Source organism: Tursiops truncatus, chromosome 8, assembly GCF_011762595.2.
Source record: "Tursiops truncatus isolate mTurTru1 chromosome 8, mTurTru1.mat.Y, whole genome shotgun sequence".
In the NCBI taxonomy this organism is placed as follows: domain Eukaryota; kingdom Metazoa; phylum Chordata; class Mammalia; order Artiodactyla; family Delphinidae; genus Tursiops; species Tursiops truncatus.
Window position 1 is genome coordinate 39,360,048 of NC_047041.1, and position 27,953 is coordinate 39,388,000.

Here is a 27,953-nt window from a genome sequence, read left to right on the forward strand (position 1 = left end):
CCTAATGATAAATAAACATAAAGCTGATGTCTTAACCATTTTTCCAACTTCTAATTAGCTCAACTTTTAGAAAACAGTTGCTTAATGCTTTATATTCACACAACACTTTAGAATTTAACATCCATTACCAACCATATTGAAACATTTGAACCACCGCTACGGTTACCAGAGGCACCCTTGTCCCCATTTTATATTCATGGAAACAGCTTCAGAGAGGGTAACCCTGCCAAACAGACACAGCTGAGCAGATGTAGAGCCAACATTCCAACACAGCTCCTTTGCCAGCCTATTAAATACTTGGTGAGGGACTAATTGGTTTTCTTCCAGCCTCTCTCCCAAATTCCACAGCACATCCTTCCAACTCCTGGTAATTCAGGTTGAAACATTAAGCTGGAAAATGTAGAGTTGCTGCCACAGCAACTGAGCTGCCTGCCATTTCCCCAATATTTACTTTAGTTTTCACTATTCTTCAAGTGGGAAGTTGCTATTCTCTAAACAGTGACTTAAGATAATGGGGACAGGAAGGCACTTGGAGATCTTCTTGGTCTTAAGTTATCCCGGTCCACTCAGATGAAGTGTAAATGAGCAGGTGGTAATGTCTATGCGTGTATTCTCATCAGCTCTACTCAAAGTGTGGTCCTTTTACTGGTTTATAACAAGATAATCATAGAAACAGAAAATAAAACATTCAAACGTTTTTATATTTGACAGCCATTTTATGTCTATTATAATAAATGGGGCTTTTATTTTGTATCTCAAAATTTTTCTAGTAATTAATTTTTATTGTGTTTTACCAAAGTATCAATTTGCAATGGATGGAAATTTAAAAACAAAAACAAAACCAAAAAACAGTCCTTTGGTGAAAGCTTGAGAATCACTGTACTGCAGTGTGAGCCTTCTTAAAAGACTCCTTATGTGAGTAGAAATGTACAGATTAGCTTAATAAAATTAGCTAAGGCAACTTTTGGTCCACCATAACTTATGAAGCACAGAAATTTTTAAAATGACTGCAGATTCATACCAATCTTTCAATTTCCATGGGTAGAAAGATGTAGTACCTTAATCAGGAGGGAAAAAAGCAAACAGAGACAGAACGGTGTTAGGTATTTTATGGCTTACAAGCTCTATTTATCTTTTAAAAGAAAAAAATGTAGAGAAATACAAAGGGCTTTTTAAAAGTTACTTCAGTCATAAATTATTAGAAAGGTATCTTTTAAAAATTGAAAGCTACAGATTACTTATAGATCGTTTATAGTGGCACCAAAAGGCCCATAAGGCTAAATCTCTTATTGAAACAAGAGGGAAGGGGACAAGGCACAACGATGAGAAGAATGACATGGCCATAGGCATGACAAAAACTAGTTAGAACTCACTAGATCCAAGATGGCGGGAGATTCGAGTTCCAATGGACCTTGAGCCTCATTATATGCTCATTGTAATATATTAGCATACTAAATGACACACCCACCAGCACCATGACAGTTCTGAGGCTAACCATAAAAGGCCATAAAAGACCAAAACGTGGGCAGTGGCCCAATTCCTGGAAACCTCTGCCCCTTTTCCCCAAATAATTGGAATAATCCTCCCACTCATTAGCCTATGAAATTACCCAGCCCATAAAAACTAACCACACCATATTTGGGGACCCTTTCTCGCCTCCTGAGATGGCCCTCGCTCTGTCTGTGGAGTGTGTTTCTCCCAAGGCCTCTCATCTTCTGAGATGGTCCACACTCCACTTCTTACCTATCACTTCATCTCCAAATTCTTTTAGAACGAAGCAAGAACCTCAGATTCACTGGGAACATATTGGTGAGCTAGGCAGGAGAATTCGGTAAGCCTCAGCCTCTCGCCTCCCTTGCGCTTGAGAGGGACGACTTTATTTCCCACCATTACTCTCCCATTCTCTCCTACTCTCTCCCTTACTCTCTCTCTTTTGCTTTCTTACTCTCTGTCGCCTTTTTGGACTGAGCCTCTCACCTCCCTTGGGCTTGAGAGGCACAGCCTTACTGCCAGTCATCCTCACAGGCATCTAGGGACCTGAACCACAGGATCTTTGCCTTCTGGGTTTGCCTCATCCACCATTTAATTAACTGTTAACAGGTCCAATTGTGTAAAAATATGGAATACAACCTTACTTAGAGTTTGTGCCATGGTTACAGCAGCTGCAATCCCTTTGGGAGCTCCCTGAAGCAGTAGGCTGTCTGTGCGCATACCCCTGGGTATTAGGAGGGGGATGGTTCCTCCCCACCATGGTGGTGGGACCATCGTTCACCACCTGCCTCCTGGCGTTTGTCCGGCCCCCTCCAGGGTCCACCCTGACCCCACTGCCACCACACCCTGTTAGGGCGGGGCAGGCGACTCAAACTGCATGACCACGCCCCAGGGATACATGCCTGAGCAATGACCCGCATCTGCCGTGCTTACCTCCCTGAGGTCACGTGATTGGGCGTGTTCTTCTAGGGTTGCGGGGGCCCTCCATCCCTCTAACGACAGTCACGGTGCCTCTGCCTCGGCTGCCATGTCAGCCCCTGCACCCAGCCCCACTGCCCGCTGGCCAGAGCATGTGTGGGAGGGGGTGAGGGGGAGGATGGCACCAAGGTCCCAGGGGTGCTGCCCACAAAAGGGAAGGGAAAAGAGAAGTTTTTTCTTTCTCACAAACCATCTGCCTTAATGGCCAGTGCCTGTTTTCTGAAACTTACCACCTTTTTAGGGAAAAAGGTTGGGACTTAAGTAAGTCTTAGAGCCATGAGGATGTCCATTCCAGGGGAACATATCCCAGAACACAGGAATTAATCTATAGACTGTATAGAGAAACCTTCGGGAAGGTCACTCATCCTGGGTACCACAGACGCCAGGATAGGATACAGGCCCCAGGACTTTGGGGCCAACAGGACCGCCACATGGGGGCGTAGCTAACCCCCATTGTGGATAAAGTCAACAGGACTAGGTGGATGGGAATGCCTGGAACCGGTCCTGTCTTAGAGAGTCCCCATGGGACCTCCCAACCCTAGTGCTCCTGTCTGGTACAGGAGCATCCTCCCCATGAAGGAACCATGGGAAACACCTCCTCCATCCCCAAGGACTCACCCCTTGGTTGCAATCTGAGTCACTGGGACAAGTTTTCTCTAGATTCTTTGAAACGAAAAAGCTCATTTTCTTTTGTAATGAAGCCTGGTCCCAGTATAAACCTGAGGCCGATGAGGCCTGGCCAGCAAATGAAAGCCTCAACTATAGTACCAGTCCTACAGTTAGACATCTTCTGCAAAAGGCAGGGGAAATGGGACAGAAGTTCCTTACGTACAGGCTCTTATGGCCCTGAGAGAAAACCCGGAGCTTCGCAAGTCCTGGGTTAGGGAACCTGGCCGGCTGGGACCCATTTAGGCTACACAAAAGCCCTCTGTAGTGGCACACCTGGACGAACAGGAGCCCCAGGCAGAAGACCCGAGCCCCAACACTCTTCCACCATCTTCAGCCTCTCCCCCGCCCTATAAGCCTCTTCACCCTTCCGTACCAGAAATGCAGCCAGAGCCTGTTTGCCCCCTTCAGGAAGTAGTAGGTGGGCCTCAGGGAATTACCAGAATCCACACCCCGTTTTCCTTGTCTGACCTTAACCAATGCCACACCTGCTTAGGCAGATTCTTGAAGGACCCTGGCCAGTTCACCGAAGAATTCCAGGCACTGACTCTCTCCTTTGACCTTACCTGGAAGGATGAAAATATTGTCCTTTCCCACTGCTGCACTAGTGAACAAAAGGCCCGTATTTGGGCACAGGTTCAAATATATGCTGATCAATTACATGTTGCCCAACCACATCGATATCCTTTGGGCCTGACAGCAGTGCCTCTAATGGATCCCAGCTGGGACTATCAACCAGGCCAGCCTGGTATCACTAGTAGGGATCACATGATCCTTCACCTCATTGAAGGGATGAAATGATGCGTAATTAAACCTGTTAACTATGTTAAGGTTAAAGAGATCACCCAAGGCCAAGATGAAAATCCAGCCCTATTTCAGCCCCGATTGGTAGATGCCCTCAGAAAATATACGAATATAGACCCAAATATTTCCAAGGGACACATTGTATTTGCAACACACTTCATTAGCCAATCAACCCTGTCGGAAGCTTCAAAAGCTTGCCATGGGGCCCTAAACCCCTCTCAACCTTCTTATTGACACAGCCTTCAGTGTTTTTAACAATAGAGATCAAGCTGAGGAGGAAAAGAAGGAACAGCATGATTTAAGGAAGGAACAACAGCAAGCCAGGCTTTTGGCAGCTGTCATGACGAGACCTAAGCCACCTCCTTCCTGGTCACCCTAAAAGTACCCCTAGAAGACCTCCACCAGGGAAAGGAGACAGTTTCAGCTGTGGGAGTCCTGAACACTGGAGCAAGGAATGCTCAGGAAACAGGTCCCAGCCTACACCCAAAACGCCATGCCCACTCTGCAAGAAGATGGGCCACTGGAAGAAGGACTGCCCCCAGCTCCAAAGGGAGTGAGGGTATTCCCCCATGCCAGTCATGGCAGTGGTTGATTGACAGGACCTGGGACCTCCCAAGGCTCCTGAGGAGACAGTCATCATACACGGGAGGAACTGTGGGTGACCACTGATGTGGCAGGTAAGCTTGTCCAATTTCTAGTGCACACAGGAGCCACTTAATTCTGTCCTGACTTCTCGTGCTGGGCCCCTTGCCCCTTGCCCCTGCTCTATTGTTGGGGTTGAAGGAAAGCCAAAATTAAAACATTCCACCACCCCTCTAACTTGTACCTGGGGAAAGAGTCTGAAAACTCACAAGCTCCTTGTCATGCCTGAATGCCCCAGCCCATTATTGGGAAGGGATTTTCTCAGTCTTGGGGGCAACTCTTACTCTCCCTGAAGACCAAAGCCAAGGAGTGTTTTCGGCTGGACTATGTATTATACGAGACATGGACAGTCCAACCCAAAATATCCCCCCCCAGAAATTGAAAAACTTACAGATCCACAGGTCTGGGATCAGGGAATCCCAGGGAAAACAAATTTGTCACTCCTATAAAAATCACCTTACAGGAAACTAATTACTTCCCTTCCGGGCGCCAATACCCCATAAAACCAGAGGCTCAAAGAGGCCTCCAACCCCCCTAATCTCAAAATTCATTAATTATGGGCTTTTGGTGCCATGCCAATCTCCCTGTACTACTCCAATCCTACCTGGTCTTCTCAGGAATCCTTATCTCTGCCACCTTTTTAAAATGCAAGTTTTGAAAGAGGGTAAAGGTCTTCTCAGGAACCCTTATCTCTGCCATCTTTTTAAAATGCAGATTTTGAAAGAAGGTAAAGTAATTTTGAACTTGACTTGTCAAGGATCAATAGAAATCCTAAGTGTCTTTTCTGTAAATATTAGTAAAAAAGGTTTAGCCATCTAGACAGGTGACCTGGATTTGTTCCATCTGCCAGAAGCCCAATTTGAATCCAACTCCTTGTAAATGACGGGTTTTATATTACTGTACCTGACTCGGGGGCTGAAATTTTGAAATGGGAACTATGAGGTGTCTGTGTTTGTGTGTTCGTATGTATCTATGTGTGTTGTAGATGTATGCTATTACCAAAATTAATTCATAAAAGAGCTCTATTTCATTGGCTTAAAGGAAATTAAGTCCTTATAGCTTATATAAATACTCAGAAATATAAAACTGGCCAGAATGAATTTCAGGCTCACGTCTTCTGGGAAATATTCAATACTAGACTGATATCTGGTATTAAAGGTGGCTTAAGCTGGTTGGTCTGATTAATATAGACATGTCTTTAGAGTCATCAATGTTAAGTATAGTACTTCTGTTGTACCCAGGTTTACTAGAGGTCAAATAAGACCTTATTCCGTTACGGATTTGTCAACAAGAAAAGTAACTCGATGTGAAAAAAACATTTAAGTAGATTGTTGCGTGTTTTCAGTAAAGAGTGAGGAATGGAATTGCATTTAATTAAGGGAAAAGAAAGTCTGTCTTCTGGTTGTTTCTGGATGGAAAAAAATTAAGTGATGGATATAGGTGATAAAAGGTTTGTGGAAAGTGGACCCTGAGAAAAGGGTTTTCTGCATGGTCAGGATTGACTAAGTTTAGAATAAATTTAATTGAGTAAATGAATTTTAAAAGTAAGCTGGTGCAACACTTGAATTTGGCCTTTCTCTCTCTTAAAAGGACAAGACTGTCTTTGGTAACAGGTTTTAAGTTCTTTACCTTTTAAGTGATCTGTTCTGTATTTGTGCTTGAAATGTTTTATTGTCACTTTGGCTAAGTAACTATTGTCTCACAACTATGATCTTATTTGACCAAGTGTTTTAAATCTTTTTGACAAACTTCCCAAATACCAAATTTTAATTAAAGTTCTTTTGATTTCCAGATAACTTTGGGATATTTTAGAGGGCCCCTGAGGTATCTCAAAGAGAAGTATTTAACTAGGATTATTTTGTATGTTAAATTAAATGTAATCAGAGGTTTAATCAAGCCTTTTAAGTCTTTTGTCATTTATAGATATTTTTTGTACTCTGACACTGTTACAAAATGTGCTTCATCATCAAGAAGATTCATAGGAAGGCTAAGGAAACAGTTACAACAGTTCCACATCAAGATGACGGCCCATACAGACTTAAAACAAGCTGTCCTGCCCTTGTGGCCCCTAGATCAGGCATCTAGAGATTATTTACTCCCTGACAGGCAGGGTCGACGCCCCTACTCAGCCCTGAAGCAGTTGTAGAAGACAGACCATCACCCCTCTGCTTCCCGTAAGAATATGGGAGTAAAATCTCTGAGGGGGGAACGAAACAGGAGGGAAGGAGAAATGGCACAACCTTTAAAAGAATGACACGGCCATAGGACATGACAAAAACTGGTTAGAACTCACTAGATCCAAGATGGCAGAAGATTCGACTTCCAGTGGGCCTTGAGACTCATTATACACTCACTGTAATATATTAGCATGCTAAATGACACACCTACCAGCACCATGACAGTTCTGAGGCTAAGCATAAAAGGTCAAAAAGTGGGTGATGGCCCACTTCCTGGAAATCTCCACCCCTCCCCCCAAAAAACTGGAATAATCCTCCCACTCATTAGCCTATGAAATTACCCAGCCCATAAAAATGAACCATGCCAGGCTTCCCTGGTGGTGCAGTGGTTGAGAGTCCGCCTGCCGATGCAGCGGACACGGGTTCGTGCCCCGGTCCGGGAGGATCCCACATGCCGCGGAGCGGCTGGACCCGTGAGCCATGGCCGCTGGGCCTGCGCGTCCGGAGCCTGTGCTCCGCAAGAGGACAGGCCCGCGTACCGCAAAAGGGAAAAAAAAAAAATTAACCATGCCATATTTCAGGGCACTCTCTCGCCTTCTGAGATGGTCCACATGTTTGAGTGTATTTCTATCTAAATAAATCCACTTCTTACCTATCACTTTGTCTCCAAATTCTTTCTCGACAAAGCAAGAACCTCAAATTCACTGGGAACATTATTAAGTGAAGTTCCTCAGACATATTTTAGGACTGGGGCACTATTTCCAAGAAGTTCATGTTATTTATTCTTTGCAAAATGTATACCATTACTCCATTTGTATTTTCCCTGGGAAAATGCAGAGAGCTAATGGAGTAAGACAGGACAAATCTTTAGTCGGAAGAAGCAATCCAGGGTTGCTGGCTGAAGCTGAGGGCTGCCAGGGGCAGGGCCAGGCAGGAGCAGGTGCCTAGTGGGGCAAGGCAAATGAGGTCTTTCAAGTGGGAAAACAGACCAAGGAGGGACCTGAGGAAACACTAAAGATACAGTCTGCCTTCCAGGCCTTCAGCTGGAACTCTCCAAGGAATTTCTCAAAGTAGTAGAGCCAGGCATGCATAACAAAGACAATCAGAGGAAGAGGTACTTTATCCACTAATACAAGAGCTCGCTTTAATAGCTCTGGTAGGGAGTGGAGAACAGGCTCCTTTGGCTGGAGAGTACTCTGTTGCACTTCAGGGAAAGGATCTGCTTCTCTCAACTGGAGGGAATTCCTGTATGAAAGCTGGGTCTTAAGAGTGTTTAAATACTCTTAAGCAATAAATAGTGGAATGAAACAAGTCAATTAAAGACACAATTCACTGAGGTTGAGTTCAGAGTGTCTGGAATTTAACCATATGCTTTATTTGATGTCAACATCAAAGGAATATTTTTTTTTTTTTTTTTTTTTTTTGCGGTACGCGGGCCTCTCACTGTTGTGGCCTCTCCCATTATGGAGCACAGGCTCCGGACGCTCAGGCTCAGTGGCCATGGCTCACAGGCCCAGCTGCTCCACGGCATGTGGGATCTTCCCAGACCGGGGCACGAACCCACGTCCCCTGCATTGGCAGGCGGACTCTCAACCACTGCGCCACCAGGGAAGCCCCAAAGGAATATTTTAAAAAGCAAATTCAAATCCATAAGTTAGTAACAGTTCAAGTTAACTGCATTAAAAAAAAAAAGTATTTACATCTATCCATACTTGTATACCCTATAACTGTAAATAAACTTTTGCATTTCAAAGCACTTGTCACTTATAAAGTGAAAGTTTTCAAAATGCTAGGTAAACTTTTGCTAATTATGACTTTTTAAAAACAATACTCCTTTGGAAGATTCTTTTTCCTTGTGCTTATAGTTGATCTGCAAACATTTCTCAAAGTTTCTGGAAACTTCTCTGGAAAAAAATATCTGGAAACTGGTCTGGAAGAAAATCATAGTAGACAAGGGCTAAGTGCAGACATAAGCAGCTCCATTTTGTAAACAAAGTTCCGGCCTTCCATTTTATTCCACTGAACTTCTTTGAACGGTCCACGAAGATGATTCCATTTGCTATCTTGTAAAACATCACTTTTTGGAAGGTCTTTACACTGGTTACGGGGAAACTGAACCATAATCTTGCTGCCACTTTCAGGGCCATTACGAACTGTGGAACAAAACCAAAAATTCAATATACTCATTTTCCAAGCTAGAGACAACAAAGATCACACAACTTCATTTTCCATGAGTATAAAAACCTTGTTTGTCTATCAACTTGAAAGTGCTCATGTAAAAGTGCTTTTCAGGTTCAATATGCTGAAAGAAAATTTACTGATTTATAGATACTAGGCTGGTATAAATACTCATGAATTACCATTTGCACTATAAAAATGTGGCAAGATGAATGTTGGTTTAGGAAAGTCAAATGTCCTATATACATTTTCAGAACATCATTATTTTTTTCTAAAATACTTGACAACTCAATCATTCAATGACTTGGTTAATATATACCTACTATGTGATAAACTCAAATGTTCAAAATCAGAACTGGAAAGGATGGAGGAAAGATTATTCCAAATATAAACTTTAGGTTTTAATGAGGCTTTATAACCCAGGAAAGAAGAAAAGAAATTATCAGTAAGGGCCTAGCAATGATCAAGCCTGCAGATTCACAAGCTCTGATCCTGTGGGGAAGAATTTCTGATTATCCATTCTTTCAAATATTTAGAGCAGGTATTAGAAAAGATCACACTAAAACCATATATAATTTTCAACTAGACAGTATGTATACATGCCTATCAAAGTGCCCCACTCATAGAAGGTGTTTCATAAAACACCTCTCTGTTCCATCCCTTGACCATCTTTAGGATCAAATATTATTCTTGCATATTTGCAGCAGTATAGATATTTTATCTATGTATCTATCTATTTTTGGCCATGTGGCTTGTGGGATCTTAGTTCCCTGACCACGGATTGAACCTGGGTCCATGGCAGTGAAACCATGGAGTGAAAGCACCGAGTCCTAACCACTGGACCACCAGGGAACTCCCCAGCAGTGTTTTTTTTTTTTTTTTTTGCGGTACGTGGGCCTCTCACTGTTATGGCCTCTCCCGTTTCGGAGCACAGGCTCTGGACACGCAGGCTCAGCGGCCATGTGGGATCTTCCCAGACCGGGGCACGAACCCATGTCCCCTGCATCGGCAGGCGGACTCTCAACCACTGCGCCACCAGGGAAGCCCCCCAGCAGTGTATTTTTAAAAAGCATTTATCCATTAAAAGTTTTGGCATTTTTCAGGTAATCTCTTAGGAAAATGTGTTACCAAGCAAGACATTTTTTATAACTACTAGAAAAGAGAAGTAATAATCTGTTGCTCTGAATAACAGCTATGATGAGATAAATGCTCAGTATAATTACTGCATGAACTCACCTACTGCAGAGATAAATTACTATTAAGTAGAGTAACTGTTAAAGCTAAATGTTAAGGCCAAACTCCCAAAGGTCTCTTCACATTCAGAGAAGCAGAAAGTACCTGAAATAGCATAGTCACCATTCGGGGAGGCCACTGTGATGGCAGAGGCATTGCCAATGCTCTCTATGGGCCCAAGGCCCACGTGATTACTGAAGCTCAGGACCTGCCAGCCCATAACCTTGGCTAGCTGCTGAACTGCATGCACCTGATGCTGTGACATCTGTGAATGAAAAAGGAAACTTCATTGACAATCAGCGTGGGTATTTACTTTGCAGTGACTTGACATCGTGACTGTAAAATAACCTTCTGTTGGGGTTTTCAGTGCCTAGCACAGGAACCCTGTCTTATGTTTGAGGAATCCTCCTGTGTGACCCCTGAGGGAAGCGAACAGCACCCCACCTTCTACTGCAGAAGCTGAAACAGCCTAATACTCGCTTTCCTGTCCACTGGCAGCTGGAAGACAGGCATACAACCTGAACTTGGCCAACTGGAACCTCCCACCTGGATCACTGATTATGAAGCAACAATTAAGTAGTAGCAGGGTGTGCAGCTGAGTATCTTCCATTAACCCCCTCAAGTCCACTCTCCACCCTGCTCTGTCCTGGGAGGCTGATCCATATGGCTACACTACCAGCTTTTATAACTAGGTCCTTAGCAAACAGACACTCTTGAAATTATCCTGAATGTGCCACTTATTTCCGGTTAAGACCCTGACTGGTACACGGGGCAATTCAAGAGTGCATTCTGTCCCAGCGATGAAGACAGTAGTGCTGGGATGGCATCAGTAGTGGCACTGCCCTGGCTGTGGTTCTATCTAGCTTCCTTTGATCCTGATCCATTTGCAAGTCTTATTCTCTAGACTTCTCATCAGTTCTGGAAGCTATTCAGTAGGCTTTCAATATGTTTCTGCGTGTATGCGTAAGCCGACCAAAGCCATTTTAGGTGCAATCAACCGAGAGCTGCCATACCTCACGAATGCATTTTTTTCCCTTGGTACCACGTAAGCAATCAGTATAAAAGATTATTGCTTCTAGGATGAAGAGTGTCAGTATTTTCAAAAAATTTTATGTGAAACATAAATATGTGTTTTATGTGAAAGATTCATTAGCATTTCAAAACCTACCCTTTCTCCCATAACTCATATTTCAATGGGTCATCACAACTCCATGAAGAAGGTAGGAAAAATACTGTTCTTACTTTACAGACGAAGAAAGAAAGGTCCAGAAAATTGTCCAGTGTCACAAAGAAGGTTTGTGACAGCACTCTCCATACTGTCCCTTAATAAGAGGAACACTTGCTTAGGGCTCAAGAGGAAAACATTCCACTTATCATTATGGAGAATGGACACTATAGCTTCGTATCTGATCTCCCTTTCTCTGGTTTTCTTGGGTTAGTAATTCTAAACTTTCACGTGGTCCTGGAGGGGTGGTATATCTTGGCTAACAAGAGAAATGAAAAAAGTCTGATAGTCTCAGAACTGGTCCTGCATCTTAAATACAAACTAAGAGTAGAAACAAATCTAGGATAGTTTGTCAACACTTTCAATTAGCCCGTAGGTTGTAAAATGTGCACTAGACATTAGGTGGCAGGAAAAAATGGCTTTTTAAAAATAACTGTACTTCTTCCCCACTTTGTTCGTTCACTAGTTATGAGTGGAAGGGGCTCAAGACCTGTAGCTGTAACTGTTACCTGAGACAGAAGGAAGTCCTGCAGCTCCTGCTCCTGATGAGACAGAGTGATGACTCTTCCATCTCTGTGTACGACTCGGATCTGCTCAACTCCAATATTCAACTGCAGCTGAATGGACCTTTAGAGACACATATACTAAACATCAGAAATGTTGCAAATTACCTTACACAATGCCAAAAACCTTAACGTCAAAGAAAAAGAATATAACAGACAGTTTTGATAACCTACACCAACACCCACGGGGGAGAGTTTTCTTAGGTTCAATGGAAACCATCAGACTCTCTCTAAACTACTGTAGGCCACGAAGCAGCAGTCTACTCAGAAGGATACGGTGGGGGAAGCACAGCGTGCCAGCAGGCCAACAGCCCTTGCTCCTCTTCTACGGCAGGCCTTCCAGCTGTCAACACTGCAGCAATACACCATTGCTGCAATGAAATGAGATCCACGTTGAGAATACGTGGGACCTGCCCTGACGCAACAACCTGGTTCCTCACAGGAGCCACGCACCCTTAACAGCTCCACAGGCATGGTTTCCAGGGTGCCCACCAGAGACACTGCCCACTGTTAGAAGTCACGCCATCCTGGGAAATCCAAAGCTGTCCCCATCAGGGATTTATAATTTCTCCCAGTCCAGAACCATTTTACCAATTTGGGATCATTTCTGCCATAAGCAGTGTTGCCTAGTAACACACATGGCATCTTTCCCTATCAAGTTACTAGGAGACTAGAGCGAGAGTTAACCAAAGGTCGAATTCTCATACAGAAAGGAAAATAGGGTTTGTTAACGTCACTCTCTCCTGAAGTAATCAGCAAACAAGTCAAAATACGTACGCTCTATAAACTAAGCTAAGGTCAAACAAAGAAACTCGTAAAATAGCCAATGAATATATACGCAGATCACAAAACTCTTCCAAGCTAATTTATAAATTTTTAGCATATGACACGTACATGAAACACAAAACTCTCCAAATCAAATAACCTAGATGAACAAATGTGGAAAAAAATAGCATTATTTCTTTCCACATTTGACAGTACCTCTTTTTTTCTAACTTTGTTTTACAGCAAATATTTAAGAATAAAGCATTTTGGCAACTACCTATATAAAACTGTAATCTTGATGAAGTTTACATATTTCTTTCCAAGAAAAAACACAAAAATTCAGAAGGCTTAAAGGAAAAGACTTATAAATCTAACGAAATTTTAAAATTCTCCTTTTTTAAACAAAAAGAGGAAGAGGGATTTGTAACCACTTTGAAAAGCAAATTGGTAACATTAATCAAAATTTTAAATGTCCTTATCTTTTGACACAGCAGTTACACTTGGAGGGGTTTATCCTATAGATATGCTTACATATGTACAAATTATTTTGCTGGCATCCAACTAAAATGGTCAACAACAGAAAGTTGGGGAGCTTTAAGAAAGAGAATTACTTTCAATTTTAAATAGCATAAGATGATCCCACCAGCTACAGAAGATGGGGAAAAGGGCATTCTACACTTCCTTCTACTTCCTCTCCTGTCCTGATTCTATCAAGGCTACATTATCACAAACCTTTCTTCACAGAAGTTTAGAACGTTTACACTGGATTCTATAACCATAATCCCATAGTTGTTTGGTCTTAGTTCTAGATGTAAATAATTCAATGCTGATCAATTTTTTCTTTTCCTCTCCTTTGTGCTCACTAAGTTTTTATTATGGAAAATTTTAAACACACACAAAAGTATAGTATAATGAAAGCCGATGACCCCGTCACCTAGCCTTAACAGTTAAAAACGTACACTAACTTTGTTTCATATATTCAACACTTCCTCTCCCACCACACCCCCAAGGCACCCCAATTATTTCATTATTTCTTTAGGTAGGGGGGAAGAAAGCCATGATCCACTCCACCAACCTTTTCCAAGAAGTTTCAAGACTGATTTCCTTTGCATTGTATACTCTTATCCCTTCTCTATTTGATCTTTAAATCATGTTCGTCTACTATCTTTCATTTTTATAAAAAAAGAGAATTAAAACATCCCTATTAAAATATAGTGTTATTATACTATACATTATTATAGTATATATTATTATATTCCCCGACTCCTGAGGGTGGTGATTTCGTTTCCAGTTGTGTTTTGCTCACTGAGAGACCACTGTGGCTAGTTACGTCGGCCTGAAATAAAGCAACTAAAGCTTGAAATATAAAACATACAGACCCTGATAAACATACTCACTCTCTCAGACTGACCTGGAGGAGGGGACTCAGCTCCATCTTTCTAGTTGTTAATTTTCAAAGAGGCTGAAATGGAAGCCCAAAATGTCTTTCATGGCCACCAGCTAATTATATTAACAGTTTTACTGCCCACAGTTTTACTGATATAATTGACAATGTCATTGTATTCGTTTAAGGTGTACAACATACTGGTTTGATATTTGTATATATGGCAAAATGATCACCACCATAAGTTTTTTTAGCATCCATCACCTCACATAGTTGTTAATTTTCTTTTTCTTGTGATTATAACTTTTAAGATTACTCTCTTATCAACTTTCAAATATATAATAGAGTATTATTAACTATAGGTTCCATGCTGTATATTACTTCCCCAGAACTTAATTTATCTTATAACTGGAATTTTGTACCTTTTGACCACCTTCACCAACTCCCCACCACTGCAACCACCAATCTACTATCTGTATATTAACTTGTGATTTATGAATATAAATCAAGTAGACTGCTCCTCCAGGAATGCTGGGGACAAAAGTCATTAAGGGCATAATCATGAACTGGATTAAGACACAGGGGTTGTTTTAGGCACGCTATGGAAAGGATAGGCTCTAATATAAACGGCCCTCCTCACCTCAAATACCCCAGACTAGCCACAGCCTCTAGGCAAGAACTGAAGCCGATCGGAGTCTGAAGAAGCGTGGCAGCTTTCCGCTCAAAGCTGGGGTTCCTTCCTTACCACAGCTCAAATATGTGACATTTACCTAACAGAGACTATTTTAGACATTCTTACATCTTTTTTTTTTTGGTTTATTTGTTTTTCTCCTGTGTATTTTGGCCGCACCACGCGGCATGTGAGATCTTAGTTCCCCAACCAGGGATAGAATCAACGCCCCCTGCAATGGAAGCGCGGACTCTTAACCACTGGACTGCTAGCGAAGTCCTTACCTTTCATTCTTAAAAACACTCTACAGCTGACATAATTTACTTGCATGTTATGCCACCCTGGCAAATAAAAACCAAAATCTTGATATAATCACTCAGCAAACATCAATACATAAAAAGCAACTTAACATATTAAACAACTTCTTTTTGATACTTACTTGCATATTTGTTCATAGCCTTGTGATGTGATTAAGACTTTCACACTAGATTCATAAACATCATTAATATTTGACCAGTGAGCCTGTATCTGAGGATCTTCAATGCGACTTGCTAAGCTGTCAATGGTTGCAGCAGTTCTTTTAAAGAAAATAAGTTAAAATTTTTATAAAGTTACCATATAAAATAATAAGATGATAAATCACTTATCAGTTTTACGATTATTTGAAAAACAGATGACTACTTTTTGAAAATACCATCATTTGAAAAGCAAAGATTTGAAAGAAAGGTCAGATGTAGCTCTGATGTGCTGGTTCTCAGTTTCACATCACGGCACATTCTCACGCCACGTTGATTTCCTTTTAACTCCATTTGTTTTCTGCCACTCAGAAAATCTTACCAGAACACAAGTGAGAAGTATACTTCCAGGGTACTAACCTCAGCTCTGTAAAGAATATAAATTACTCATAATTTACTCATAATTACTCACAATCAATATCAGTACTTGATTCCTGGTAACAAGTGACTTGGGACATACCCGCACCCGGAATTATAATTCCATTACTGTCATGGAATTATAATCATTTTCAAGAGAACCTAGAGAGACTTATTGCACAATTAAAACCTATACTCCAGGAAAGATAAATATGGTAAGCATAAATGAAAAATAAGACCCTTCAAGTGATAAAAGATAAATATGGTAAATATAAATGAAAAATAAGATCCATACAGCGATAATTATGTACCAACTGCTATAATAAGTGCTTTCATGAATTATTTTAACCTTACTAACAATAGTAGACACTACTATCATTACCTCCATTTTTCAGAAGGAACAAAAGCAGTTTAGCAATGTTTAGTAACTTGCCCAAAGTTTGTAACTGTTTGGGGCACAAAACCTGAAAGTCTAACTCCAGAGCCAATAATCTTTCCTTTATATTTTATACACACTAATGAAAAGCCACTGCCTAGAACCAAAGCATCAAATATGTAAGTTAACCAAATTACTGAGATCCTCAGTTTCTAAAATGTGATTCTAGCACTTCACTGGAAAGAGAAGGAAAAGCCAGAAGGAAATGGAAGAAATGAGAACAGCCCCTGAGGACAAGGGGTTTTTACACCAACAGGCTTGGGCTTTGCTCTTTTATCCTGCTTCTGCTCTAGTACTGGTTTCTTTCAATCCATTTTTAACTTTACCTTCTTTTTCTGTGATTTGTTTCCCTGGCAGTGCTTCAAAAATTTTTACAGCAGATAAATATGTATGTGAGAGTTTTGATCTCAGTATTATATCTATCAACAAACTGGGAATAAAAAAGTATCTAGCAATTGAGAATTGTTAAACGAAATCATGGATTAGTCACACAATGGGCTATTACACAGCTATTAAAATATCTCTGAAGGCAGGGTATAAAACTTTATGATACCAGATTTATTAAAAAATAAAAAAGATACACATGCCCTGACACATATACTGTTGACCCATGAACAATGGGTTTGAAATGCACCTGTCCACTTATAAGAGAATTTTTTTCACTAAATAATTACTACAATATGCACAATCTTTGGTTGGCTGAATCCACGAATGCAAAACCTGGGAGAAGGAGGAACTGCCTATTTGGTGGCCGACTGTAAGTTCAACTGTATAGAGAGGGTGGCACCCCTAACCCTTGTGTTGCTCAAGGCTCAAATGTATGTAAAAATATATGAACATGTTAATTGTATGGAATTATACAGATGGGTTGATACATTTGGAACATTATTTCTATATATAAGGGGAGAAAAGGGAATATTTTTAAAACTTTGCTGCTTCCAAGATTACAACTACTATTCAGAAATTTATAAGCGTTCTAAAGATAACTTTTTCCATGCCCTTCATTTATTTCAGGGAATATTTAACTTTATGGTTAATCAGAAATTTGCAAGATTAACAATATACTCAAAATAATAGCTTTTATAATGGAAAGTAACAACAATAATCTAACATATAATATTCTTACTGCTTATAAGGAACTTCTGTATATACTGTTCAATTTGATCCTAAGACCAGACTCGTATACCCCCAGTTGCCAGAGAAATAGAGGGCCACAGATATTAACTAACTTGCCCAAAGTTACTTAGCAAGTCATTGAGCCCTGGCTTAAATGCATCTTTTACCCTAAACTCCTTACTCCTTTCACTGTATCATGCTGTCGTCTCTAACATGTCTTCCTAATTCATTTTACTAAGTTTCCATTCTGAGACCGAAGACTAATATGCTAATAAAACCATGACTGTATTAACAGGAAAAAAACAAAAATCAAAAATCAAATGTCATTCACAAAAACAGTGTGCCCACACCTGTTGAGTACCACCAAGGCGCAATCGTGAATGAAGTAAAAACAGACCTCTTCGCTAAGCGCCCAATAATAAAATAGAAGAGCACCCTTTAGCATTTGGAAGTGAGACATTCATTTAGGTCCAATCATGCAAGTTTTTTTTGTAAATGATGTGTATGGAAGAAAGAAAATGAGCTTTGGGGTTACATAAACGTGGGCATAAATCCTGATTTTGCTAACCTTTTAGCTGTGTAACCTTCAGCATGTTGCACAACTTCTCTGAACCCCAATCTTCTCATCAGTAGAAATGGGTTAACATGATCTGCCCCAGAGCTAAGGATTAAATAAGTCAACATATAGGAAAGTGCCGTCCCAAGTCCTGAAATGTGTGACAACCAAAAAATAGGGAAAGCTTCAAAAAAGGTTTAAATCAGTTCAGGAAGAGCATCCCATGGACGGGTTACTGAAGAAAGTTTGGTGTCCCACGGCAGGTCCCCTAGTCAGTCACCTTTGGAAACATTAGTGCCAGTGTTAGAAACAATATATTAAGTTACATGGGCAATGGCGCTAACTAAGTCTTCCCCAAACTTGACAGGACCATCTACGACCATAAACTCTTCTACCATAGCCACTTCCATCTCCCCGGAAAAAAAATTAAAGCATGCCAAAAATAATGTAACTAATAAAGATAACTAACAAAGGAAAAAGGACTGCAATTTCAAAGAAAAATAGTAACTCTGTCCTTACCTACTCCTCAGAAATATATGCTTTGCTTGTTTAATTATTTTTTCCAGGAGCCCTTCACTTGACTGTATTGAATTAATTTCATTTTTATCAAAAGCTTGAGGACCCGAAAGTCTCATTCTCTTGTGGCCGAAAGGTGCACTTGCTGGATGCGGCATCATGATGGAACTCAAGGTCTGTTTATGAAACTGTAACAAGAACAGCCGTTTTAAACAGCCAATACCCACATATTAACTACACAATGTTCGATCAAAACATGGCTCACATTTTGGAAACATGAAAGCAATGGATCTGAACCACACATAAAGGCAGTCTTGGCACACAGATAAATGTTAACATCTACTAGGCCACATTTAATGTGAGTTTGTAAAGAGAAGGGTCCCTCTCAAGCTGAAATCAATAGATAATTATTCCACCATACCCTAGATTAGAGGTTCCCAAACCTGGCTACAACAGAACCATCTGAGGAACATAAAAAAATACTGATTCTTGCACCACCACAAACGACTGAACCAGATTTTGGGGTGAGGCAGAGAAGGCTGGAATATGTACTTCTATTAAAAGATTTTCAGGGGAGTCTTTTGAAATTATCCTAAACTGTGAACCAGCACTCTGGAAACATAGTTCTAGATGATGTGTAAGTAGAATACATCCTGAAATAACTCAAGTAATCCTTTTCACGGGCTCTGGCAAGATATTTTCCCTGATTACCCAATCAGAATACCCTCTAGCATGCATTTCTTACACCTCTCTATAAAACCTGTGGTGTACTTCTGCCACTAGAAGCTATGCTTGGAGACAGAGACTGTATTCTGATTATCTCTGTATTCCCTGAGCCCATAGCAAGGATCTTTCACAGCACAGCTACTGAATGTCATCGCTATATGAATAATGAGGACTCAGCAGAGGGGAATGTGTGTACATTCACTGCTGTGGATACTCTTACCACAATGCAAGGAAAAACATTTACTTCATTACCTCTCTAATCAGTAGATGCAAATTATGCTCTAGGACATAAAGATGGTCCTCTGGACTTTGCTTCTCAGTAGCAGATTTTTGGGATTTCTTATCATTTGAAGAATGGCACAGAGAAATAGATAACTGCAAGCCTATTTATAAAAATAAGGACAGATATAAATAACCTATAATATGGAAAGGCACAAACTGTTTTCATAAAGTATAATCACAGCCCATTCTCAAAAGATACATTCTGAACTTTAAAAGGACGCTTTCGTGATCAACATTTTTACACCAAAATGACTACTCATGAATATAATAAACTACCATATATTTTAACAATTCAAATTCTGTTCACCTACAATGTGGCTGCTGACTTTGAGCTGTGGCTAAAGACAGGTGAACGGAAACTATATGTTAATTTATTTCTTCTAGATGTTAAATTAAAAACGAAATGAAACACAGAGTTAACATCTGGTCTTACTGACTAGAAGACATATCGTTCCCTGTTCCCATGAGAATCAGGATGAAATTTTTCACTCCTAATACCTATTCCCTTGACAAGATCTAAGAAGATACTCAGAATTTATGTAAAAAACAAGTGCAGCTAATTACAAATTGATCTCTAGGTAAGTCTAACTGCTTTTGAATAATATTTTAAATTCAATCTCTACAAATTTAGGAATATTATGGATATTTAATTATGCATTTTCTAAACAGAAACACTAATTGGAAAACATACATGCACCCCAATGTTCATAGCAGCATTATTTACCATTGCCAAGATATGGAAGCAAAGTAAGTGTCCATCAACAGATGAATGGATAAAGAAAATGTGGTGTATATACAATGGAATACTACTTAGCCATAAAAAAAAAGAATGAAATTTTGTCCTCTGCAACATGGGTGGAGTTTGAGAGTATTATGTTAAGTGAAATTAGTCACAGAAAGACAAACACTGTGTATCACTTATATATGGAATCTAAAAAATAAAACAAACTAGTGAATATAACAAAAAATAAACAGACACACAGATAGAGAGAACCTAGTGGTTACTAGTGGGGAGAAGGAGGCAGGAGGGGCAATGTAGGGACAGGGGATTAAGAGGTACAAACCACTATGTATAAAATAAATAAGTTACAAGGGTATATTGTACAACACAGGGAATATAGCCAATATTTTATAACAACTATCAATGGAATATAACCTTTAAAAATTGTGACTCACTACGTTGTACACCTGAAACTTATATAATATTATACATTAACTATACCTCAATAAAAAAATAAAAACTAGGGACTTCCCTGGTGGCAAAGACTCCACGGTCCCAATGCCAGGGGCCTGAGTTCGATCCCTGGTCAGGGAACTAGATCCCACATGCATTCCGCAACTAAGAGTTCGCATGCCACAAATAAGCCACAACTGAGGAGCCCGCCTGCTGCAACTAAGACCCAGCGCAAATAACCAAATAAAAAAATAAATAAAATATTTAAAAAAATAAATAATTAAAATAAAAAAATTTTTTTTAAACTAAGCATTTTCTAATTGACAGCTCATTTAGACAATAAGACAGGATCCCTGAGAAATCTTCCACAAATGGTGCTGGCACAGACACCTCAAAGCAATTGTTACTCAATAACAGCCTTGCTAGGACAAACTTTAACTTATATTGTTTAAAGCCCAGGAGTGACACTACTGAGGACCCAGAACAGAGTCAGCAGTGCAGACTGTGTTGTATACTTCATTGGCTGTTATTACGGACCTCACACTACCTCTTTGCTCTAACTGTTCCTTCAGCACACCCAAATAGCTACCCACTCTGTCCTGTTCCCCAAACCACAAAGTCTTAATTATAAATCTCAAAAGGGTAGGCTGCACTTACTTGGAAAGGGCTGAGAGATAATCTGGTTTTTCACCACAATGTGAGGGATCTGTGATTTAATTTGAACAGCTTCCCGAGAGAGCTGTGCAAAAATTTCTTTACATAAGAGAACATTTTGTGCTGCTTCTAATTTCGTCTGCCAATGTGGGGAACCTGAAAGACAGGGACATACGTATATATTAATTAACTAATTATATTAGGTATTAACTAGCTTAAATGATGATTTGGATACATATGACAAAAGTTTAGAAAACAGTGCGTTATGGCATATAAAACATTTTACTTCTTTTACACAGAGAAAACTGGTAAATAAGTTCAATCTTTAAAAAAAGATCACACAGCTATTCACTAATGGTTAATTAACAAATTATAAATACTTACATTTCCAATTGCTCTTATTCCTAAGTACCTATTTTTCCTATCTATGTTTATCTTCAGTTCATTTGTAAATATAAGCTTAGATAAGACCAGAAGTCAGAGGATAGAACATAACTATACCTGGTTTGGATTTAGGCAAAGGTCGTTTGAAGAGGTTAACTGTGCCAAGATCACCTATGTCCGGAGCCTGTTTTTGAATTGAAACCTATGTGATGATAATAACATGAAAAAATGTTAGCACATCAGCTTCTGGGCTATTAGTAAGAAATTACTTGAAAAATACTTTGACAAATACCTTGATATATGCAGACCCCTCTAAATCACTAGGAATCTGGACATCAAGGGGACAGTAATCTTCAGGTATTTTCTTGTCCAGATCAATATCTGTATTCTTTATTACTTCAAATGTACCATGATGGGGAAACAGAGATCCTAAAGGCGTATTAAAAATAGCAAAATGAAAACCAGTTAACATGTTAATTTAACACGAATTATTAAGTGTATAATAATATTTCACATACACATCACTGAAGCATAAATTAAGTTCCTATGAAAAACGTGTGTTTTGGGGGAAGGGAGAGGCATGGTAAACAAAAGGAAGTAAGGAAGCAGGAGAAAAGAGTTATTTACCTTAAAAAAATAACATGCCTTAGTCTAATGGTATCATAATAATATGAACTCTACAGGCCATCCAAACTGTTTTATTCAAATGGAGTTCTGACAAAATGAATATAATTCTAGAAGATACTTCCATAAATTTAAACTTTGGAGATTAAAAACTTCTGGAGCTCAGTCTCTGTAATACGGTTGCAATTAAAGGGTTCTGAATTCAGTAAGAGAAGGACAAAAGGAAAGGGTGTATACCACCGTTTTTTCAACCAATTCCTAGACTTTCATGTGATATCTTTTTATGTAGGGCATAAGTTTGGGATAGTTGTTTTGGGCTGCTGAATTACCAGAGGAGTGGGTAGATAAATGTAACTGCTGTTTTATAACAGGGGAAGATGTTCAAGATTTTCTTGCAGTTAAAACCAGAATGTAATCAAATCCTTTTATAACACAGGTGACTATCCCATAGAGAGAAATTAGGTAAAGTTCTTGCACATAATTATTTGTTGGGAAGAGCTTACAGTGTTCAAAGCCAGATAGCACTGCTTCTACAGACTACCTAATGTAAAAATGTCTTTGTCATCTCGAATTCATCTTTGTGATAGAACTTTACCTTCAGAATTCAAAATTTCCCAATTCACATCAACGTTAAGGCATGTAGGTCCTCCAGTACTTAACTACCACAATTTACCTTCCTTTAATTTTGGGATAATGATGGCTTGCTCTGACAAATGAATCCTTTTAAAATATCACTCTACTATTGTTACCCCAGTGATCACAGCCAGGGCTCCTTGCTTTTTTATCCCTTGACATTCAAAGTTTTTACCCCATTGAACTGTGACTCATAAACTTTTCCTGTATCCTCTGAATATACTTCAGCAGCTTGAAGACAGTACCATAATTACCTCGAAAAACCTGCTATTATATATCATAGCTCAACAACAAAGAATGTATACCAAAAGATATTCAAGATTAAACTCTGATATACTTCAACAAAGTATATTCCTTAAGTTAGTGTTGCAACCCTGGCTGAATAGAAAAAGGAAGGCGAAGTGTTTTCACCACTGTTTCTCCTCACCCAGGATATGAAAACAGCTTAGCAGACTTTAGGGAGAAAAACAGAATAAGGAAGAATAGAGAAGTTTCTTTTCTCCATTTATGCCCAGTTTTTGAGGGTTACTGGTAAGCCTGTGATTGAGAACTCTAACCCTACCTCCTTATTTCTGACTTAAATGTCAATTATGGTTCAGGGTATATGAGCACATAAACCCTATCTCTAAACTTTCAATTAAATGTATCTAAAGTGTTTCCAAATTGAATATAAACTATTTATACATATATTTACATAGGTTGTGATAAGGGTAATTTTAGCTTTTTCAGGCTTATGGGCACAGAAATTAAAACTTCAAAACGTAACATGTAACTGAGAAATAATATTATTACAGAAGAATATGTGGGAGTTCCCTGGCAGTCCAGTGGTTAGGACTCGGCACTTTCACTGCCAAGGGCCCAGGTTCAGTCCCTGATCCAGGAACTAAGATCCCACAAGCCATGCGGTGCGGCCCCGCTTCCCATCCAAAAAGGTAACATTACAACCTACCATTTATAGTTTTTGAAAAACTATATTTTAAACAACAATCTATACCTGCACTTCTGTAGCTCAGATCTCCAAGAATTTTATCTCCAACTTTTCTAAGTTTCCAGTGTTGCCGCAGTCTCAAAAGCTCAGAGTTGAAGTCTCTTTGTAGCTTATTTTCTTGGTTTTCAGTGACTGATTTAGTCAGTCTTTCTGCCCCCTTCAGTAGGATTTGTGCTGCTCCCGCAAGTGACTTCTTTTTAGATATCAACTGCAACGTCTGAGGATTCTATCAAAAACAATCCAAAAGTGTAGCTCTGTATTATTTTTTAAATGATTTTAAAATGATACACTTTTCTCAACAATAAAATACCTACTCAAGGGAAAATTTAAAAATTAAAGAAAAGCACGGAGAAGGGCGAAAAGCACATATAATAATTTTTTTTTTTTTTAAAATAACCGCAACCTATTTCTTTGGTCAACTCAAATAAAGATTTGTGTTAAACCAAATCACCACAGTGGACTATAAATCAGAACTTAACACTGCATCAACCTGGCCCAGCCTAGGTTAGGTTCCACTCTCTGTACTGCCATTCCTCTCCTATGTATGCCACTCTCCCCCCAACCCACACATACACTCTTTCGAGGCACTCAGTACACTTCAGATCAAAGTCCATAACTGGAAAACTGATGAGAAATCAAAATCTATGTATTATATATATCCACAATCACTACCAATTCATGGAGACATACTTCCAAAAAGCCAAGTTTAATAAAAGTTTTCTGGCTGCTGTATAAGAGTCAAAATAATAAAGTTTCATAAAAATGTCACAATTTTTTGATAATATTACAGTACCGGATTTTGAGTTTTTGGAGAACTCGAGAGTTAATCTTTAAATCTTCATCTGGACTTAATTTTGCATTTAAGGAAAAGGAAACAATGGGCACACAGTCTAAAAGATGGTCCTGGGACTTACGAAAATTGCACCATTATTCATTCAAATCCCACAAATACCTGTTTTGGAGGAAGTGCATCCTGAGAGACAGGATCAAGAGTCATAAATTTTTTATCCCTAACAATACTGAGAACGTCATAGAGAACACACATCTCTGTCAGGGCACTTCTCAAATTGTTCCTCACTGAATCCCAAGGCCAAAGGGAAGGTTGAAATTTCACCAACCCTAAAAAGAGAAAGAAAAAAAGAGAAATACACAGGTATTAGTTATAGAAGGCTCATTTAGAGGTTTAAAAGTACTAAAAGAAGAAATAATGAATTCTATTTTAAATTGTTCCCTATTTTATCTCATTCTCTCCACCCTTTCTTGAATCTTGGTTAACATTTAAGTTAGTATTCCTACAATGTCAAAACAAATATGATATCTAATTTCCTAAGTTAACTCTAACATTACAACATGATAGGCTTTCAACCTGTAAAATTTATGCAAGCCTTCTTAATAACTTTTTTTTCTTCCAGCTTTCAAAACCTGAAAAAGTAATTGTTGAGTTTCCAATACACAGAAAAGTACAAAAATAAAAATGACCTATAATGGCAGCATTCAGATAGTAAACACTAGTAACACATCTTCCAACCTCTTAATCACTTTTAAAAATTAAATTTCATGAATACAGGCTCATTGTACAGAGTTCAAACAATAGAGTTATAGAGTAAAAAGTGAAAGTTTCCCTTTATTCCCCACCCCTAATTCTCTCCCCTCCTGACAGGCAGTCACCATTAACAGTTGGGGCGTACCCGTCCAAATGTTCTCCTATGCATTTACATACATATACTCCCATTTTTCTGTTGCTTGCTTCTCCCCGCCACCCCACCAAGTTAATATGTCCTAGAGACACTTCCAGATCTACTTCATCCTTTTAACACTGTATGATATTCTGGAACATCGGTGTACAGTAAGTTTACTCATTTCTGTTTAATTGTCATGGAGATTGGTTGCAACAACGCTAACAGTGGTAAACATCTTGAACACACATCTGTGTATACGTCAACTTTTTCTGTAGGTTAAATCATTAGCCATGATATTAGTGGTTCAAAAGAGATACACACTGGCAGTTCCCTGGTGGCCTAATGGTTCGGATTCCAGCTTTCACTACCATGGCCCGGGTTCAATCCCTGGTGAGGGAACTGATATCCCACAAGCCGTGAGGCGTGGCCAAAAACAAACAAAAACAAGCAAACAAACAAAAGAGATGCACATTTAAAGATTCTGATACATACTGAACTGCCAAACTGTCACCCAAAAAGGCTCTAAAGGGCTTCCCTGGTGGCGCAGTGGTTGAGAGTCCGCCTGCTGATGCAGGGCACACGGGTTCGTGCCCCGGTCCGGGAAGATCCCACATGCCGCGGAGCGGCTGGGCCCGTGAGCCATGGCCGCTGAGCCTGCGCTTCCGGAGCCTGTGCTCCGCAACGGGAGAGGCCACAACAGTGAGAGGTCCGCGTACCACAAAAAAAAAAAAAAAAAAAAAGGCTCTAAAAATTCACATTCCCAATACGAGATATTAACAATCTTTTTAAATTGCTACTAATCTTATGCATGAAAATAGTATCTTAATGATATTTTCATTTGCTTCTCCCTACTAGTGTGAGATCTGAAGTCTTTCCTCTGTGAGCAAACTGTTTATATCTTTGGCCTATTTTTCCAATGAATTGCCTTTTTCTTTTCAGTTTCAAGGGACTCTTTGAACATAAGGGGTGTCAACCACTTGTGTGTCATATGTGTTGCATATACTTTTCCCAGTCTGTCATTTATCTTTTTACTTTGTTTATGGCATATTTTTCCATTATTATTTTAAAATTTTATGTAATTAATATACCTATTATTATACCTATCTTTTCCTTTATAATGTCTGTGTTTCCTATCTTGCTTAAGAAGATCTCTCCTAATCCCGAAGTTATATGATTATAACTTCTTTCCAATATTTTGTTTTATTCTCTTCACTTGCATTTCAATCCTTGCGGAAATACTTCTGTGTGAGGTCTGAGGTAGTATTTACCTTTTATTCCCAAACGGATCCCTAATTGTCCTAACACGACTGGCTTGAAATGCCATCTTTAAATGCCCATTTACACAGGGTTTCTTCACATAACTAATTCAAGAACTGTTAATGTTTTTTTATTCTTGACAATAAGAATACAAAAACCACACATACTTCTATAATTCTCTCCTAACTAGTTTTATTTTCCTTATAATCCATTTACTATATAGCATCCAGAGTGATCTTTTGTAAACAAAATCATCTGTCTACTTAAAATCCTTCAAACTTTCAGCTGTCGTTCTAATAAAAAGCAAATGCTTATCCTGGCCTACTGGCTCTATATGATTTGGCCTCTGCCTACCTCTTAGATCTTATCACATATTCCAGTCAATACAAATCTCCTTTCAGTAGGTGTTACTATAATCATCCACCTTGCACAGGGAAACAAAGTAACTAGTCCAAGGTCCCATAGCTAATACGTATCACAGCCGAGATGTGAACTACAGGGCTCTGAACCAGGGTGTGCCACACTACAGACGCTCTATTAAAAACGTAAACACTTCACCAGTGACAGTGTCCCTCAAGCGCTCCCACTCAAGGAAACCTGCAGAAAAATAAGGAGTATTAAGAGTCATGCAGTGGCCTAAATTGTCCAGGTGACGAAGAGCACAATTAATGTTTCGCGTACCTGCGTTCGAAGTACTTCCACGCACAGCATCTCACCTGGCGCAGGAGAGGCAGAGTGACATTACCTGGGCGGGTACCGGGACCCCCAGACCCGCCCAGCAGACTCGAGCAAAAGACACGGGCCTTACCTTCCTCGTCGTCCTGATCCGCGCTGGACCCGGCGCCCGCCCAGTCCTGCGCGTCGCCATCTGCCCCCGTCGCCTCCTCCTCCTCGGAGCCCGAACCCTGGCTGAAGTCGATCCGCTGGGCCAGACGCGCCAGATTCTGGGACATGGACAGCGGCTGCAGGTACGTCTCAGTGCCATCCAGGCCCACCTCCTGGACCTGCTTCTCGCAGGCAGACTCAATGCTGATCCGCACAGCGCGCACCCCAGACATGCTGGCGGCGTTGGCAGGACCCCAGCGCCAGCCGAAAACCGAGGAAGTATGTGCGCCTCTGTGGGGAGCCGGGAACCCGGGAACCGCACCTTGGAAGAGCTTTTGGGAAACCAAACGCTGCTCTAGAGCCGGAAACAAAGACGAGAGCGCTGAGACTTCCCCAGAATGCACTGCAGGCCCCTTCGCGGTCCCCCCTTCCCCCCTCGTTGGAGTCTCGCGGAA

General features: G+C 40.1%; 1 protein-coding gene across 1 annotated transcript; it reads right to left on the reverse strand.

Moving 5' to 3' along the window:
- Positions 1-1,094: 1,094 nt before the first annotated feature.
- Positions 1,095-27,881, reverse strand: MED17 (mediator complex subunit 17). The gene is made up of 12 exons (XM_004313614.4): positions 27,482-27,881; positions 24,690-24,856; positions 23,744-23,963; positions 21,785-21,921; positions 21,610-21,694; positions 21,112-21,264; positions 19,251-19,381; positions 18,276-18,460; positions 15,216-15,353; positions 11,904-12,021; positions 10,275-10,434; positions 1,095-8,911 (listed from the first exon to the last, which is right to left on the reverse strand). The coding sequence occupies exons 1-12, from the start codon at positions 27,729-27,731 to the stop codon at positions 8,700-8,702; spliced, it is 1,956 nt and encodes a 651-aa protein (XP_004313662.1). The 5' UTR covers positions 27,732-27,881; the 3' UTR covers positions 1,095-8,699.
- Between the last annotated feature and the right edge of the window lie 72 nt (positions 27,882-27,953).